The sequence below is a fragment of the Ceratotherium simum genome, chromosome 2 (assembly GCF_057802395.1).
Source record: "Ceratotherium simum simum isolate JZ-2026a chromosome 2, ASM5780239v1, whole genome shotgun sequence".
Classification (NCBI taxonomy): domain Eukaryota; kingdom Metazoa; phylum Chordata; class Mammalia; order Perissodactyla; family Rhinocerotidae; genus Ceratotherium; species Ceratotherium simum.
This window is the reverse complement of record NC_141901.1, coordinates 45781941-45798670: the sequence shown is the minus strand read 5'-3', so window position 1 is coordinate 45798670 and position 16730 is coordinate 45781941. Positions and strand designations below refer to the sequence as shown.

The 16730-nt window shown below is 42.1% G+C and overlaps 1 protein-coding gene across 1 annotated transcript; it reads left to right on the top strand.

Moving 5' to 3' along the window:
• The first annotated feature begins 3676 nt into the window (after positions 1–3676).
• Positions 3677–16227, top strand: MRPS21 (mitochondrial ribosomal protein S21). Its single transcript, XM_087443984.1, has 3 exons — positions 3677–3741; positions 4182–4296; positions 15895–16227. The coding sequence occupies exons 2-3, from the start codon at positions 4214–4216 to the stop codon at positions 16073–16075; spliced, it is 264 nt and encodes an 87-aa protein (XP_087300110.1). The 5' UTR covers positions 3677–3741; positions 4182–4213; the 3' UTR covers positions 16076–16227.
• The last annotated feature ends 503 nt before the right edge of the window (positions 16228–16730 follow it).

Genomic DNA, 16730 nt, shown 5'->3' with positions numbered 1-16730 from the left:
TCGGTGCGTCGGTGCGCGTCCAGGATCCAAACCCGGGCACTTAAGCGCTACGCCATGGGGCCGGCCCAGCATTTGTAATCTACTACTGCCTGAAAAGAGACACAAGAGCCAGAACAGGCACTGTGGTTGCCAGTTTTGAAGAGGAAGGGGCACCCTAGAACTGTCAGAATGGAGAGTCCCCTCAGACCCTGGACCTCAGCCTTATGCAAAAAGCTGCAGCTGCTAAATGTATACTAGACTAAGGAAGACTACCCAGTGTTATCAGGAGGCAAAAATGAAGTCTGTGAATTTACCTATATCTACCCTTCTCTGTATATTACTCTGATTTGTCCCAGTTTCTAAAAGAACCATGTCCTCCCCCATCCTAAGCCTTTGCAGTGTATCAGAATACTCAGTCATTTTAGTTATTGCTTGTTGGCTACTTAGCATGTTTCTCACAGCTAGTTATACATCTTTCCCCTATTTCTCAAGTCCTCTATTCTCAGTGAAAACTGTCTCCTCTTATTTCAGAGAACATGACCTCCTTTCTAAGGCAAACCTCTCCATTTGTACTTTTGATCACCTTCCACCTCTGGAACTTTTGCTGTATCACTTATCCCCTCTTTATCTTGTAACTGCAATTTGTTATTGAATTGTTATTTATTGCTTTCTCCTACAAGTAATAATTATTTATTCCTCCTACAAGTGTGATCAGGTCCCCCCTTCTTAAAAACATCTCTTGAGCCTGATTGTCCTCTTTCTCGTCTTTTCTCCATAATTCTTGACAGAGTAGTCTAATCATATTCTTTCTGAAAGAGTTCCTACCACTCAATCCTTAACCTCTTGCAGCCTAGCTTGCTATCACTCTACTGCACCTTCCTAAATCACTAATGATCTCACAGAATTAGAGTATTATAATGTGGCTTCCACCCAATCAATAGCTAGATCCAGGGGCCTTTAAAAAGGCTATGTACTTCATGTTCTCTGTATCATTTGACACTCGTGATGCTGCCTACTGAAACTCTCCTCCCTTGGATCCCGTGACAGCACATTATCCTAATTCTCCTCTTACCTATCTGGCAGCAACTTCTGTATCTCTTAATGGCCCCATGTCTGCCCACTCCAGCGTGGTGTGGGTGTTCCCCTAGGCTGTCCTTGGCCCTGACTCTTCTCTGACTACATTCTTTCACTTAAAGCTTTTATCTTCTTTCATGGCTTTAATTATTGCCTCAACTTAGAAGACTGCCGAAGCCTCATCTTCAGTCCCAATCTTTCCCCTGTGCTGACATACTGATTGTCTAAATTTCTGCTGGACAGTTCTATTTACATATTACTAACACTTAAAACTTATTGAAAATTTCAGCATTTTAGAGCCAAGAGGTACCTTTTGTATCTAATTCTACATCCTCATTTTATAGATGAGGAAACTTGGGTGGCTTGGGCAAGACAACATAATGTGCGGTACACAACTCTTGGTTTCCAGTCTGGTGCTTTTTCCAGTGCTCACCAATCAAAATATTATCTTTCCTTTAAAGATGTCCTGTTCTGCCTTTTTGCAGTCTCTTTTTCTTCTGTTAGTGCTATCTATGGTAACATCATTTTTCTAGATAACTAGGCTTAAAACTTAGTGCCATTCAGTCACCAAATGCTTTTTATTCTGTATCTGGAATGTCTCTTAAAATTCATTTCTTCCTATCCACTCTGTTGCCACCTCTCTGGTCTAAACTTTGATGGTAGCAATAGCCTCTCTCACCTCTAATCCCTTCTCACTGATAACCAGATTAATTTTCCTAAAACAGTGCTTTGCATGTCATTCCCTATTCAAATCCTTCAATGGCTCCCCAGTGCTTTGAGAAAAAAAGTCCAAAACCTTTAGTCAAGGTCTCTCTTTCTCCCTCTGCTCCCCTGCAGGATCCCTCTGTTCCAGTTTATTTTCCCTGAACACTGTAAGCCTTTTTGCCTCTAAATTCATGTTCATGCTGTTCACCTTGCCCAGCCTTTCCTGCTTCTGTTAACCAAACCCTACCCTTCTTTCAATGACTAACTCAAGTCCGTCTCCCAGTTATTCTCTCTATTAAACATGACATATAGGCTCAGTCTTTGACCCTTTATCAAATGAGATTATGTACATAAAACACCTAGTACAAGGTTCGGTATATAGTAGGTTCTCAAAAATGTTATTTTTCCCTTTCCTTTCTTTCAAAATATTTTTATATTATATCCCATTTGATTCCCATAACAAATTTTGTGTGATTGAGGGCAGATATCAGTCCCATTTTACAGATGAGGAACTAGACTGAGAGTTTAAGCCAGAGGTCAGAAAGAGCCAGATAGTAAATATTTTAGGCTTCAAGGGCCACATATCTCTGTTGCAACTATCCAACTCTGCCATTGTAGCTCAAAGCAACCATACCTAATATATGAACAAATGAGCACAGCAGTTTTCTTTACAAAAACAGAGTAGAGCTGGATTTGACCTGTAGGCAGTAGTTTGCAGATTCCTGGTTTAAGTGACTTGTTCAAGGTCATATGCTTGATAAGCATCAGAATTTAGATAGAATCTAGATCTCCTGACTTCTAATCCAGTGCTTTTCTATTATATTATGCTGTTGCCTATCTATTTTGCATTTATCATATGTTACCTTGTTTTACTGTTCATCTTTTATATCTACCTACTGTCCTCTGGAGGTCCAAGAGGCACTGGAACGGTACCTAACACAGAGTAGGCATTCAATAAGTTTGCTGATAAGCATAATGGTGTCCCAGTCTAGCTCTATTTTGGTACTTTGAACCTGGCTTACTCTGAAGGTGGCTTCATTTTTCTGTGTGTTCTATTAGCATAATTGATGAGGATGCATCTGTGTGTGTGTATGTGCCTGTGTGTTTTAGGGGAGCTGCTCAAAGAACCTTACTACACGCACCTGCTTGGGACCTGCTTTTTTCTTTTGAGCCTTTTCCCTACTCAAAAAGTTTTCCAGTAGCCAGTAGATCTGAACTTACGTGAATAACCATAAATGGATATGTTAATAAAATAAAAGGAAGGCTGTCTCCACAGTGAGGAAGAAATAAAAAAGATATTTCTACTAGGTCTGATGAGGAGGCAAATGGGTTAGAAGCCGACTTACAAAAGCGTCTTCGATTCTAAATCTTGCTGATGTTTCCCAATTATTTAGTGACCTCACTTTATTTAGTGAAACGGCTGGGAAGATGATGTCGTAGGAAACTCACGGTATGTTCATTTCATTTCTTTTCCTTAGTTTTTATGCAACTAAGGGGTGTGAAGCTGTTTTCATCCGGAGAGCAGATATCAAAGAATCTGTGTCCTTTGCGAAGAGAGAACAGGAAGCATGCTCAGGAGACTTCGCCTATTTCTCTCATTTTCCTTCCAGAAAAAGAAATGGCTTAAATATCTATTACAGATTTAACAGGATGAAGGGGTATGATGTCGGCCTGACCTTCTCAGAGGCTGAAGACGACGACTCCATGAGATGGCGAGGAACCTGTTTTGGGGGAATTTAAGGCAAGGAGTATTTTGCCTCGTCAGGTGTTGAGTCCAGGCCCTGGGGATGGGGAGCTTGAGGGATGGAAAGCCCGTCAACCCCGGCCCGAAAAAAACGTTGCCATGGTTTCCGCGTAGCTTTCTCCTTTCAGCCCGGGTTTCTTTGCCCGGCGCTGGAGGTTACGTAGTTTCCGCTTCCGGTCGCTAGCGGGCGCCGCGTCGGCTGCGTCCTGGGGGCGCGGGGTGAGGAACCTGTGCTGCAGGTGGGGAAGGGCTGGCGGCTGTGGCGGGAGGGTAGGGTTGCGCGCAGTTGCCTTTTTCGTGAAGACCGAGAAAGACTCGGTTCCCAACTCCCACTCTACACCCCCCTGGGGTCTTGAGGGGTAATTGGGGGGAGGGCCTGCGGAATGTCCCGGTCCTCCCTTGCCCGGCCACGTAAATCTCCGTGGTGACGGCCTCCTACTATCCCTTTTCTTCCCTATGGTAAGGTTTGTATTAGCAAAGAGAACGAGGGAGACTTGATGACGATTCGCGTGTACTTTTTAGGATGTGAGGACTTCCACGTGCCCCTGTCTTTCATGTTCCTGAACACGTTGCGTTTCCAGACCTTGAATAAGCCACGCGGAAGAGTGTGTATTCTGTTGTGTTTCTCTTTCTTACCTGGCCTCTATACTTTCCTCCTCCTCTCTCCATCATCCTTTAGGTCCTGCAGAGTGAAGACTTAAATCCAAGGTCATGGCAAAACATCTGAAGTTCATTGCCAGGACTGTGATGGTACAGGAAGGGAATGTGGAGGGTGCATACAGGACCCTAAACAGGTAACTTATGGGACCAGAGCCGTGCCTAGACCAGCTTTCTTGGGAAGTGCGGTGGTTATTATTCTCTCCCTTCCCCTGCCATAGATTGTTCTCAAACCACTGCCAGCCCAGGTGTTCACAGTCTCTTGAAACTTCGCAGCCCCTCAGCTTAGTGTCTTAAAAATGAAGCTCTTCCCAAAACCTAACTGTATGAAGCTTATTCATTAGCAATCATCCCTTTGATGATGAACCTGAATTCTGTCCAAGACTTAAAAAAGAGCGAAAGGGAAAATGAAGATATGAAGTTGTTAGGAAGCAGGAACATAGTACATGATAAACAGAAAGCTGAGGGAGGGATTGGTGTGGGACAAGGCCAGTGGAAGAGATGAATTCAGATTTGGGATCTTGGAGAAGCAAGCAAGAGGTGGAAAAGCATTACAGGTTTAGAGAAAGATTACAGCATAAGCAAAAACATAGAGATGGAAATGAACTGACTGGAGTGGAGGAGCTGTATTGGAAGGTTTTGAATGCTGGCCTAAGAGATTTAGAATGGCCCTAGTAAAGAATGCCTTACTACCAGAGTTTCTCAAGCAGATAGTTCCTTAGCCTTCCCTTATCGCCAATTGTAAGGATTTTGACTTTCTGGCGTGCTTCATTCATCCTTTTCTCTCCCCAGTGCGAGGCAGAGTTTGGGGAAGCAAATGCTTGTTGAGTTGAATTATCAAAGAATTGTATGAAAAAGATCTTAAGAGATTATATGAGCTGGCCTTAAGGCTAGTAAGGGAGTAGCTTTATTTCACAAGTAAAGGAAGCCTAGGAAAATTAATTATAGCTCTTGGGTCACACATTATTGATTGGTGGAGAGGAGCATAAAACATCTTTCTAGTGCAGTGTTCTTTGCTGTATGTTACTAGATTATTTACTAGTTTCTCTGGAGATGGAGAGACCTATGGCAGTCATTTTCCAGTTAAGGACTCTTATTTGATTGTGTTTAAATATTGGTGGAGTTCTTGAGAACTAAGAGGGTAAATGAAAGAGAATCTAGTTCTTAGCGAAGCAAAGAGTTCTAGGTATGGAGGGCTGGATGGCAGAAGACCATAGTAAATGAGGGCAAAGATACTGTCAGAAGCTACATACTTGAGAAGCAGTTGCAGGCTCAGCATGGTTTGTGTATCTTTTAAAAGGATCTGGTCTTGGGTCAGCCCCATTACCTCTTTTTGTGTCTGTGCCTGCCAGTCGTATCCTTGGGCAGAAGCTGTTCCCTCTGCATTGTCACTTACATTGAGAGTAAAGATTATCAGTTAAGTACTTCGTGGTAAAATGACCCTATTTCATTTTTTTTCTATTGCTGCTCATTCCCAACTCGCTCCTATTTCAGACCTTCTAGTGGGGTGTCTGTGAGAGAGTTGAGATGTCTAATCACCTTTCTCTACCTTTAAATTGGAAGCATAAAATGAATGTCTTTACAGACTCTTTAGTGGATTAGCTAGTGAGATGAAATGCAGAATTTGAGAAAAGAAAGTCTTGGAGTTTAATTCACCCTTTTTCTGACCTTTTCCTCTAAGTCTTTTTCTGTATGACTTATTTTGGTGGATTTGGTGGTTCTTCTAGCCAGGGTGATTGAGATGTTTGTATTATTGAGGGATATCAAAGGGCAGCTGGTACTTGATGGTAAAACAAATTTGTAAAAGCTCAGCTTTAGCTCCTCTCACCTCCCCTATTCCTAAAGTGCAAAGAACACAATAGCAAGAATTGCTTTTAGGAAATAAACTACTTTGACAAAGAACTAAAAAACAATTTGCAGTGCAGCATTGTTCCTTGAACGATTTCTTATAATTGTATCAAGAAAGTAGCTACAACTTTAATACTTTTGACCAAAACCATGGCCTGAAAATAGTTTTCTCACATAAATGAGGCAGCCTAACCTAGTGGTTAAGTGCTTCAGACTCGGAAGCAGACTGCCTGGTTCAGATCCCAGCTCTGCCACTTATTAGCCTCATGATCTCTGGTAAGCTACTTCATATCTGTCTCCCTCAGTTTCTTCATCTGTAAAGTGGAACTAATAATAGTACCCACCTCATAAAGTAGATGTGATGATTAAGTTAGTTAATATAATTAAATTGCTTAGAACTGTGCTTGGAACATAGTAGGCATTATATGTTAGCTATTATAATTTGGAAGTCACTCTAAGGAACTTTTTACCCTTTGGTTTTGCTTTGTGGGTGATTTGTTTATTTATTTATTTTTAGAGATTGAGAGTTTGCTTTAGCTGTTTTTTCTCCTATCTTCCTTGATCATCAGGTTATGCTCCTGGTGGCCTGGAGATGAAAAAATGAGAAAATAATTAAGCTTTATTTTGTCATGAGGATCCGGTTTGCTACTGGTATTGGAATGATTTTTCTTATAGACAGTGATTCTTTCTAACCAAGGCTCCTTCTGTTTAGCCTGTTGCTAATCTCATTTTGAAATAACAGCATTTATTCCCTCCATATGTACTGCTCCTTCATCCCCCATTTCCACTGACAAAAATTTAAAACCTGAAAAACAAAATACTTCTAATTTCCTGCCTGAAGGAGTTGATCATCTCTCCGTTGATGCCAGGTTTTCGGAAAGCACAAGGCCAACTCCACCTTCTGAGAGAAGACTTCCTGTTTCTTTGTCTGGGATTGTTCTAATTAACTTAGAACCAAACCTCTCTGTATCTGCCTCTTCCAAAATCCTTATTTAGCTAATATCTTTTTAATTTAATCAACATTAGAGTTTTTCTTTTTTTAAATTTTATCTAAATATCATTCCTGATCCCAGGTGCAAGTGGGTGGTAGGTGAGGGAAGAATAAGTAAATGGCAGAAGGTGAGGCATGTTTGGATACCTTCTGCTGCCTGGCCTGGCCTGCTGCTTTCTCAGACCTTGCTTTTAGGAATCTGTTATCAAATATCTCTAAATTAATTTCTTTCTTTTTTTTTTCTTTCTTTCTCTCTCTCTCTTCTTCTCTTTTTTTCTCTCTTTCTTTCTTTCTCTTTACTTTTTTTCTCCTTTTTTTAAACAACAGCCTTATACTTCTTTTAAGAATCTCTTTTTATACGTGAGTGGCACTTTATACATACTTTATTCCTGGGTAGAAGTGCTGGTTTTAGTCAGAAGTAGCAGGAGTCTAACCACATGTGTGAAACCTGTGACTTTCAACCCTGGCTGCCAATTAGAATCACCTGGAGACCCTTTTAAAAAAAAATTCTTGCTATTAGGGCCCAACCTGAGACTAAAGCAGAGTCTTTGGGTGGTGGCATCTGACCAGCAGTATTTTAAAAAATGTCCCATGAGATTTTAATATTCAGCCAGGATTGTAATAGGCTTCTTAAGGGCAGAGACCTATGCTTTTTCATTTGTATATCCCTTGTATTTACCAAAGTGTCTGGCACATACAAAGCTCTCAATAAATGTCTACTTAATGAATGTAAATGTTCCTTTATCTTCTGTCAATCCCTTACTTTAGTGTTTGTCAAACCTTTCCACTGAAGTGTCCTTAACAGCTAGAGAAGAGTGGAGAACTATAGGGGTTGTGCCACTACAAGCAAACATGGAATTTCTTTGAAGTCTCTCTCTTGTTTTTTTTTGAGGAAAACCAGCCCTGAGCTAACATCCAATGCCAATCCTCCTCTTTTTTGCTGTAGAAGACTGGCCCTGGGCTAACATCCATGGCGATCTTCCTCTACTTTATATGGGACGCCACCACAGCATGGCTTAACAAGCGGTGCATTGGTGTGAGCCTGGGATCCGAACCGGCGAACCCCGGGCCACTGCAGCGGAGTGCGCGCAGTTAACTGCTTGCACCACCGGGCCGGCCCCCCAAGTCTCTCTTTTTTTAATTACAGTTTTAGGTGATCTTTGTATTTGTTGCTATTACATCTGTTTTAGAGCTAGCACTCCTACCCCTACTCAAGTTAAAATTGATGCTCCATTGGGCCGGCTCCGTGGCTTAGCGGTTAAGTGCGCGCGCTCTGATGCTGGCGGCCCGGGTTCGGATCCCGGGAGCGCCCCGAGGCACCACTTCTCCGTCCAACGCGAGGCCGAGTCCCACGTACAGCAACTAGAAGGATGTGAACCTATGACATACAACTATCTACTGGGGCTTTGGGGGGAAAAAAATGAATAAATAAAATCTTTAAAAAAAAAAAAAAAAAAATTGATGCTCCAAGCAGATGCATCAGATGTCTCTGGATAGTACCCTTGGCACTCTGTCAGGTATCCTAGCTAGGAAACATGGCATTACTTTCTCTTCACTTAAGGAATTGAAACACCGATGTAGGAATACGTTTTGGGGAAAAACAATTTACATTGCTTGAAAATAAAAGAATTTGATCAGAAAGGAGTGGTTAGACAGAAAAATAAATGAAGAGATTCAAGTCCCAGAGACTCAGGGCCTGAGATGTGATGAACTCTTTTAGGCTTCCTTATGAATTTGGAAAATTCAAACTTTGTGGCTGGGATTATCTAGGGAAGCAGTGCAAGAAGTGGATATGGTTGGAAGGAGCCAGCTTGGGGCAAGTATTAGGGGAGTGATTTTTATAATCTTTGGGGAGAATACTTATTTTGTCAATTTAGATGTACTCTTTAGGAAGCTGCATTTCTATTCCTTTTATCTTGGAGTGTTAGATATATATCCCATAAATTGTATATTAGCCTCAGAAAAAAAGTGAACAAATATTTTGCTTTTAGAATGATTTTCTAGGCAAGGACTTTTAAGCATGCAGATATAAGCAGTCTGCTTCTGGAGTGTCCCAGTCTTCCTGTCTATCAAGCAGTGTATTTTCTGACACACTTTTCTTCTTTTTCTCTGCTTTTCCCTAATGTCCTCTTTCTGGCTACCTTTTCTGTATATCTTTCTTATATTCCATGCTTCTCCCTTTCTCTCTCAGCTTTGTGATAGTTGGTAGTTTAAACTAAGTTGCATGTTCTATGTTCTAATTACAACAGTAAGGAGGAGAGATAGATGGTTAAAGCTTCAGCTTGTTTGGAGCACAGAGGTAGTCTTACAGAGAAAACAGCCTATGGGTCTGCCCCATGAGACTGCCACACAATGCTTGCTACATAACCAAGAGCCCTCGCTGGTGCCCTGGGATGAGGAGCAGGAGAGGTGGGGGTTGCTGGGAAGCCTTGCATGATTGGCTGGCCCCTGAGCAAGGAAAGGCAAGCACACTGGAAGTGTGCCCGCTTGACCCTTTTTTATTCCTGGTAGGCAATCTGTGGGCCCATTGAGTCCTTCTTCATACATGTTTGTCTGACGTAGGCTGGCTACACTGACATGTGAGTCTGCCACCCACAATCTTTCCCAGCCCAGGCAGCTGTGCTCCTTTTACATAACCCATTGACTTGCACTGAAACTGGCAGCTGATTTCTCCTTCTGTGTTAGGTTGCCGGTCACCCAAACTCCCGGCTTATCTGTTTACTTTACAGCTCTTGGTCTGTTAGTCCTTGAACTGCCTTTGGAAGTGGAAGCATCATTAGTAACACCCTCTCTGTTTACTTAATGAGTTCTACAAAGCTCTTCTTGCATCCTTTTTTATTAGAAATGAATTGAGTAGATGCCTCTACTGTAGGATCTATGGAGCATTAGAAGATAATCTGTGCTTTTTTTAGGATAACTAGCAAGTGCAGAGTAAGGGAGTATCTTGGTATGTATTGGTATCTTGGAATGTATTGGTCTGTGTTTTGGGAGTAGTTAGAACCATCAGGGAACACCATTTAGCAATTCCATTATGTTGGAAGCCACCAATCTTTTCATTCTTTCCCTCCTCCACTCATATTTTGTTACTTTTTTCTTGTCTTGCTTTTTTGCCTGACCACACAGGCATTTACTTGGTAAGGGGATCACTTCTGTTTCAAAATGCTTTTGAAACTCCAGTAGGATACCTGAATGTGTGTCTAAATTCCTTCCTCCCGTTGCAGTTTTCTTTTATCCTACTTTTAAACTGTCTTTGTCATTCCAGTAAGATCCTTTTCCTGGGTGAAGTCATTTCCAGGGTCTCTGTTCTTTTTATAGACTCTCCTCAAATCCATTCTCCTTGTCCTTTTTATATTATATATGCAATTCTTATCTTTTTCTTTCAGGGACTTTCTTCTGTTTTTTTCTCTGATATACTAGTCTCTAGTCCAAAAAATGGCCGTCATTAAACAGCAAGAAACAAAGTCTAGGCAGAAGTAAATACATAGATGTTTGGATCACTCCTTTCACTCAGTGTGCCACGTCTTCTTGGCTTCCATCTCTTTACTCTAATTGAGGAGCCTAGCCCAGCTGTTTCCTCCCTCATTGTCTCCTTTGACCATGGGCATTGCAATAATTTGTCTTCTGAACATTGGTGGTTTATGTTTGAGAAGCGGAATGCTATTGTAGAACACTGCACTAAAGACCCAGATTCTACTTCCGGCCCCATTTTGTGATCTTGTGCAGGTCAGCCTCTCTAAACTTCAGTTTCCTAATCTGTGAAAAGATGACATTACCTGCTTAGTCAATTTCATAGGACTGTAATTAGGATCATGAATGTGAAAATGCTATCTAAAACCTAATGTGGCATCTTAGTAAGTAATATTATTGAGGCTTTATGAGCTAATGTTCTCAAGAGCTGTCTACTATAAGTCACTTAATCCCTTGAGCTGTGGACATTTACTGATAATTTGCTCTTTGCCACACATTATGTTAAATGCAAAAATGAATAAAAACTTAATCTCTAACCTTAGAAAGCACACGACCCAGTAAGGGAGATTAAAAAAATAAACAAAACGTGGTTAAATATAATACTGGTTAGTCAGTCCTTTAAAAGAAGCATTAACAGTGTGCTATGGCATTGGTTCTCCCTGGACTATCAGCAGCAACTTCACTTGGGAACTTGTTAGAAATGCAAATTCTTGGGTTCCACCCTAGACCTATGGAATCAGAAACTGGAGGTGGCACAGCAGCTGGTGTTTTAACAAGTTTTCCAGGTGACTGCTGGGTGCTAAAGTTTGAGAAGCACTGTGCTTTGGGAACAGAGGAAAGGAGTGATTAATTTCACCTGGACCAGTTTACAGACATGGCAACCATTGATTTGGGCCTTTGAAGAATAAATAACATTTCATAAAACAGAAAAAGAAAGGAATGATATTCCAAGTAAAGAACATCATGAGCAAAGGTAAAAAATCGATATGTAGTATGTTTGGAGAACTGCTCCTAGTTCAGTGTGACTAGGGCATAGGCTTTATAGGGCAAGTTATTAAAGGTAAAGCTAGAAAGAGAGGATGAAGCTCAGTTGTTTGAGGCTTTGAGCTTAGACTAGTGATTCCCAAATTGATCCGCATGTTGGAATCACTTGGGGAACTTACAAAACCCTGCCTGTGTCCCTCCACCCTTATAATTTAATTGGTCTGGAGTGTGGCCTAGGGTTTGAAATTTTTAAAAGATCCCCAAGTGACTATAATGTGCAGACAAGTCTGGGAACCACTGCCTTAGACTATTCTGTATATTGGGAAAGATTTTTTAGCATCAGAGTGACATGATCCAATTTATGTTTTTTTTTTTTTTTTGAGGAAGATCTGCACTGAGCTAACATCTGCCAATCCTCCTCTTTTTGCTGAAGAAGACTGGCCCTGGGCTAACATCCATGCCCATCTTCCTCCACTTTATATGGGATGCCACCACAGCATGGCTTGACAAGCAGTGCATCGGTGCGCGCCAGGATCCGAACCAGCGAACCCCGGGTCGCCACAGTGGAGTGTGCGCGCTTAACTGCATGTGCCACTGGGCCGGCCCGCCAGTTTATGTTTTAAGACAGTAAGTGGTGTAGGGAAGGAGAATGGAAATAGGGCAGCCTACTTACCCTTCACAATTCAAATTAAGTTGTCCTTTAGGAAGCCTTCATAACCACCTTCTCATCCTCAAGTCCAGATTAAATGCGTCTCCTGTGTGCTTCGTAACAATGTTTCTCTTATCTTTGCACATATCACACTCTATTGTAATTCTTATATAATCGTCTTCTCCACTAGATCACAAGGGTAGGGAACCATGTCTAGGTTTGTTTTCCTTGTTTTTTTTTTTTTTGGCTGAAGATTTGCCCTGAGCTAACATCCGTTGCCGATCTTCCTCTTTTTGCTTGAGGGAGATTCGCCCTGAGCTAACATCTGTGCCAATCTTCTTCTATTTTGTATGTGGGACGCCTTCACAGCATGGCCACTAACAGATGAGTGGTGTAGGTCTGCACCTGGGAATGGAACCCAGGCCGCCAAAGCAGAGTGCACCAAACTTAACCACAAGGCTACGGGGCTAGCCTTTCTAGGTTTGTTTTCTATCTTCAGCATTTAACACAGTGTCTGGTACAGAGTTGGGATTCAATAAATACTTATTGATTAAATGACCACTTAGATGATTATTTCAGTAGTCCAGGTACAAGATGATAAGGACCATAATTAGAGCTGTGGCTGTAGGAAAGGAGAGAAGGAGGAGATTTAAGAACTCTTTCAGCTTATAGAATTTATAGGATATGGTAACTGGATGTAGGAAGTAAAGGAGAAGGCCTTGTTCAGGAACGTGCTAAGGTTTTTAGCTTGAGTAACTGGTGATGTCATTAACAGAGAGAATGTAGAGGAGGAAGAATAGAGTTTAGGAGGAGACAGTAAGTTTGGTTTTTGTAGGCTTTGAGGCAACTGGAAATATTAGGCTAGCTCTAAGATAAGATTGGGAGTAGAGATAAAGATTTAGGAGTCAACAGTCTCTGGGGTCAGTTCTCAGTTGTGGCTCTACGTTAGAATTACCTGGGGTCTGGGCTGGCCCTGTGGCTTAGCGGTTAAGTGCACGCGCTCCGTTACTGGCAGCCCGGGTTCAGATCCTGGGTGCATACCGATGCACCACTTCTCTGGCCATGCTGAGGCCACGTCCCACATACAGCAACTAGAAGGATGTGCAACTATGACATACAACTATCTGCTGGGGCTTTGGGGAAAAAAAAAAAAGGAGGAGGATTGGCAATGGATGTTAGCTCAGAGCTGGTCTTCCTCAGCAAAAAGAGGAGGATTAGCATGGATGTTAGCTCAGGGCTGATCTTCCTCACAAAAAAAAAAAAAAAAGAATTACCTGGGGTCTGGGGCCGGCCCCTGGCTTAGCGGTTAAGTGCGCACGCTCCGCTGCTGGCGGCCCGGGTTCGGACCCCGGGCGCGCACCGACGCACGGCTTCTCCGGCCATGCTGAGGCCGCGTCCCACATACAGCAACTAGAAGGATGTGCAGCTATGACATACAACTATGTACTGGGGCTTTGGGGGGAAAAAATAAATAAATAAAATCTTTAAAAAAAAAAAGAATTACCTGGGGTCTTTTAAAAACATTTCCGGTGCATAACCCTACTCTAGACCAATTAAATCAGACTCTCTGAGCAACGGGGCCTAGGCATCAGGACCTTTTAAAAACCAGTTAGTAGATGATTTCATTGTGCATTAGGATTGAGGCTCACTGGTAAAGGTTAAGGAACTCATGTAGAACTGGTAAAGGAGGAGGTTTACAGTCAGAATCTGGAGGGATACCAACATTTAAGGGTAAATCCAGGAAGAAAGCCAGCAAGAGACCCTTTGTGGGCCAGGATACTGAGTCTTTTGGTCTTTGATGCCCTGCTTCTCTATTGTAAGACTCTGGTGTTGGATCTACATGATTTCTGGGCATGGCTATGTCTCCAACAGAACCCAAATTATCTGCTTCTCATGCTTCTGGGAGTTTATAGCATTTTCCTTGCCTCCCATCTCCTTGCCACTAAAACCTAGACAAGCTGATCTATACAAATACGATTCTCTAGTAGCCTGCAAATTATTCTTAATATTAAACAGTGAGAGCCTGGGAGAGGATCCCATAGGACAATGGTTCCTATGTCTATTCACATTTGTAATTTACCCAAAGCTCCATCTTTTCAAGTTCATGTTCAATCTGTTGTTGTTATCTTGGGCTTTGTGGTATCACATAGCAGCAATAAATGGGGTTTCCACTAGGCAGAAGTAGCTGGTGGTTTCTCTTATTTTTATTTCTTCCTTCTTCTGTCCCCCTTCTTCCAATTATAATAGCCGTCTCTTAACCTCCTTGTCTTCAATTGTGTTTGTGACTTACTTTTTACATGTGATGAAAGGACAGGGTAAGCAAGAATGGGGCCATGTAAACAATGCTAGGAATGGAAAGCAGCAGCAGCAGGTGCCTCCAGACCTCCTCAGGACCAATTGATGATGAGTTGAGAGGGAGAGACAAGTTACAGATTGGAGCCAGAGCTCTCAGGAGCCTAGAGATTAGGTAGGTTATAGAATAAGCCCCAGTGTCTTTTTGGCTGAGTGAGACCAAAAAGGTGGGTTTGAGGGGCTGGCCTGGTGGCGCAGCGGTTAAGTGCACACGCTCCGCTTCAGCGGCCCAGGGCCTGCAGGTTCGGATCCTGGGCGTGCATCAACACACCACTTGTCAAGCCACGCTGAGGTGGCATCCCATATAAAGTAGAGGAAGATGGGCACGGATGTTACCCCAGGGCCAATCTTCCTCAGCAAAAAGAGGAGGATTGGCATCGGATATTAGCTCAGGGTTGGTCTTCCTCACAAAAAAAAAAAAGGTGGATTTGAGTTAGGTGTGTTATGAATCCCACAAGAGAAGCTGCATTACAAGGAATTGGGTGGGCAGGAAAAAAAACAGATTAAGCTCAATTTTATGGACACTTAAAGATTAATACAACATGTTTTCTGCCTTCAGGGATTTTCAGTCTAATGAGGGAGATGTTTGTATAAATAACTAATGGAATGGCAGGATGATATAATTGCTAAATAGGTATAAAATAAAATAAGTGATTTTCTCTAAGAAGATGAGAAACCTTTGTGGAGAAGTGGTATCTGGGTTTGGTATCAAAAAGATGAGGAAAATTTCAGTCAGAAGGTTGGCAACTGGGAGTTGGGGGTGGCATTCTAGGCTGAGGAAGCAATAGGAGTGAAAACTTGGTATTAGGGTGTGTTCAGGGAATAGTCAGCAAAGTAGTGTGGTTGGAGCATGTGGTCCATGGAAAAATGACGGGCGAGGCTATTATTTTAATGCTTCCATTTGTATCACTGGTGTGATAAGGGCCTCGTCTTTCTCTATATTAGGTATGCCCAGAGATTTCTCAGACCTATAGACTTCAGCGGTATCCATTTTTAAACAAATCAGGGCTAGAACTACATTCTGCACTAAGGACCAAGTAGGAATCAACCGTAGTGATTTTTTTCCTACTACAAATGTGACTAACCCCATTTGAAGATTCTGAAATGACCCCTTGGTTGAGAATCACTGTCATGGGGAGCCCCTGTTCTTATGGGACTGTGTCCTATTCCTCAGGTGTACTTTGGTAGAAAAAAGCTTGAGAACATGAGCTTGACTGTAAACTCCTCAAGAGCAAGGACTATGTAGTTAATGGCTTTTTTATTCCCCACAAATTCCTATTTGGAGCCTCTCTCAGTAGGCAGTTAATGCTATATTGCCACCATTTCACACTTTCATTTTTATAGACACCAATGGTTTGGTCAGTTGACTTCTGGCCATCTGTGAAATTGGAAAAGAATAATAATGAGCCCAAGCTTCTAACTCCACTGCCTGCCTTTATACAGAATCCTCACCATGGATGGGCTCATTGAGGACATTAAGCGACGGCGGTACTATGAGAAGCCTTGCCGCCGGCGACAGAGGGAAAGCTATGAAACTTGCCGGCGAATCTACAACATGGAAATGGCTCGCAAGATCAACTTCTTGATGCGAAAGAATCGGGCGGATCCATGGCAGGGCTGCTGAGGCCTGTGGATAGTAGGCCCAGTATGAAAACCCCTATCCAGTTGTGTCTCCACCTTCTTTCTTTTTCCAACCCCATTTTCTCTTACCTTTCTTACAATAAACTCAATCACATATATGCAGGAAGGCCTGCATATATAGAAGCAATCCCACTAGTCAGCTGTGGACCCTCTCTTTTATTAAGTGAAAGAGAAACCGAGTCATAAAGTAGGCTAGGAGTAGAATGGTGGTTGCCAGGGGCTGGTTGGGAGTGGGGAATGGGCAGTTATTGTTTAATGGGTACAGAGTTTCAGTTTGGGAAGAGAGAAAATTTCAGGAAATGGATAGTGGTGATAGTTGCACAACAATGTGAATGTACTTAATGCCACTGAACTGAACACTTAAATGGTTAAAATGGTAAATTGTATGTTATGTATATTTTACTATAATTTTTTTTTAAGTAGCCTAGTTGAGGTGAGGAAATTTTTTAAAATGTAGTGGAATATGTCTACCATTTCCTACCCGATTTTTATGAGACCCAAAGCAAGATCTTACTATTGAAAAAGCATCTGTTACTCTTTACTGAACTGCCCCCCAACTGTTAAGTAAGAGAGGAAGAGTGTTTTTTTTGTTGTTTTTTTTGGTGAGGGAAGATTGGCCCTGAGCTAACATCTGTTGC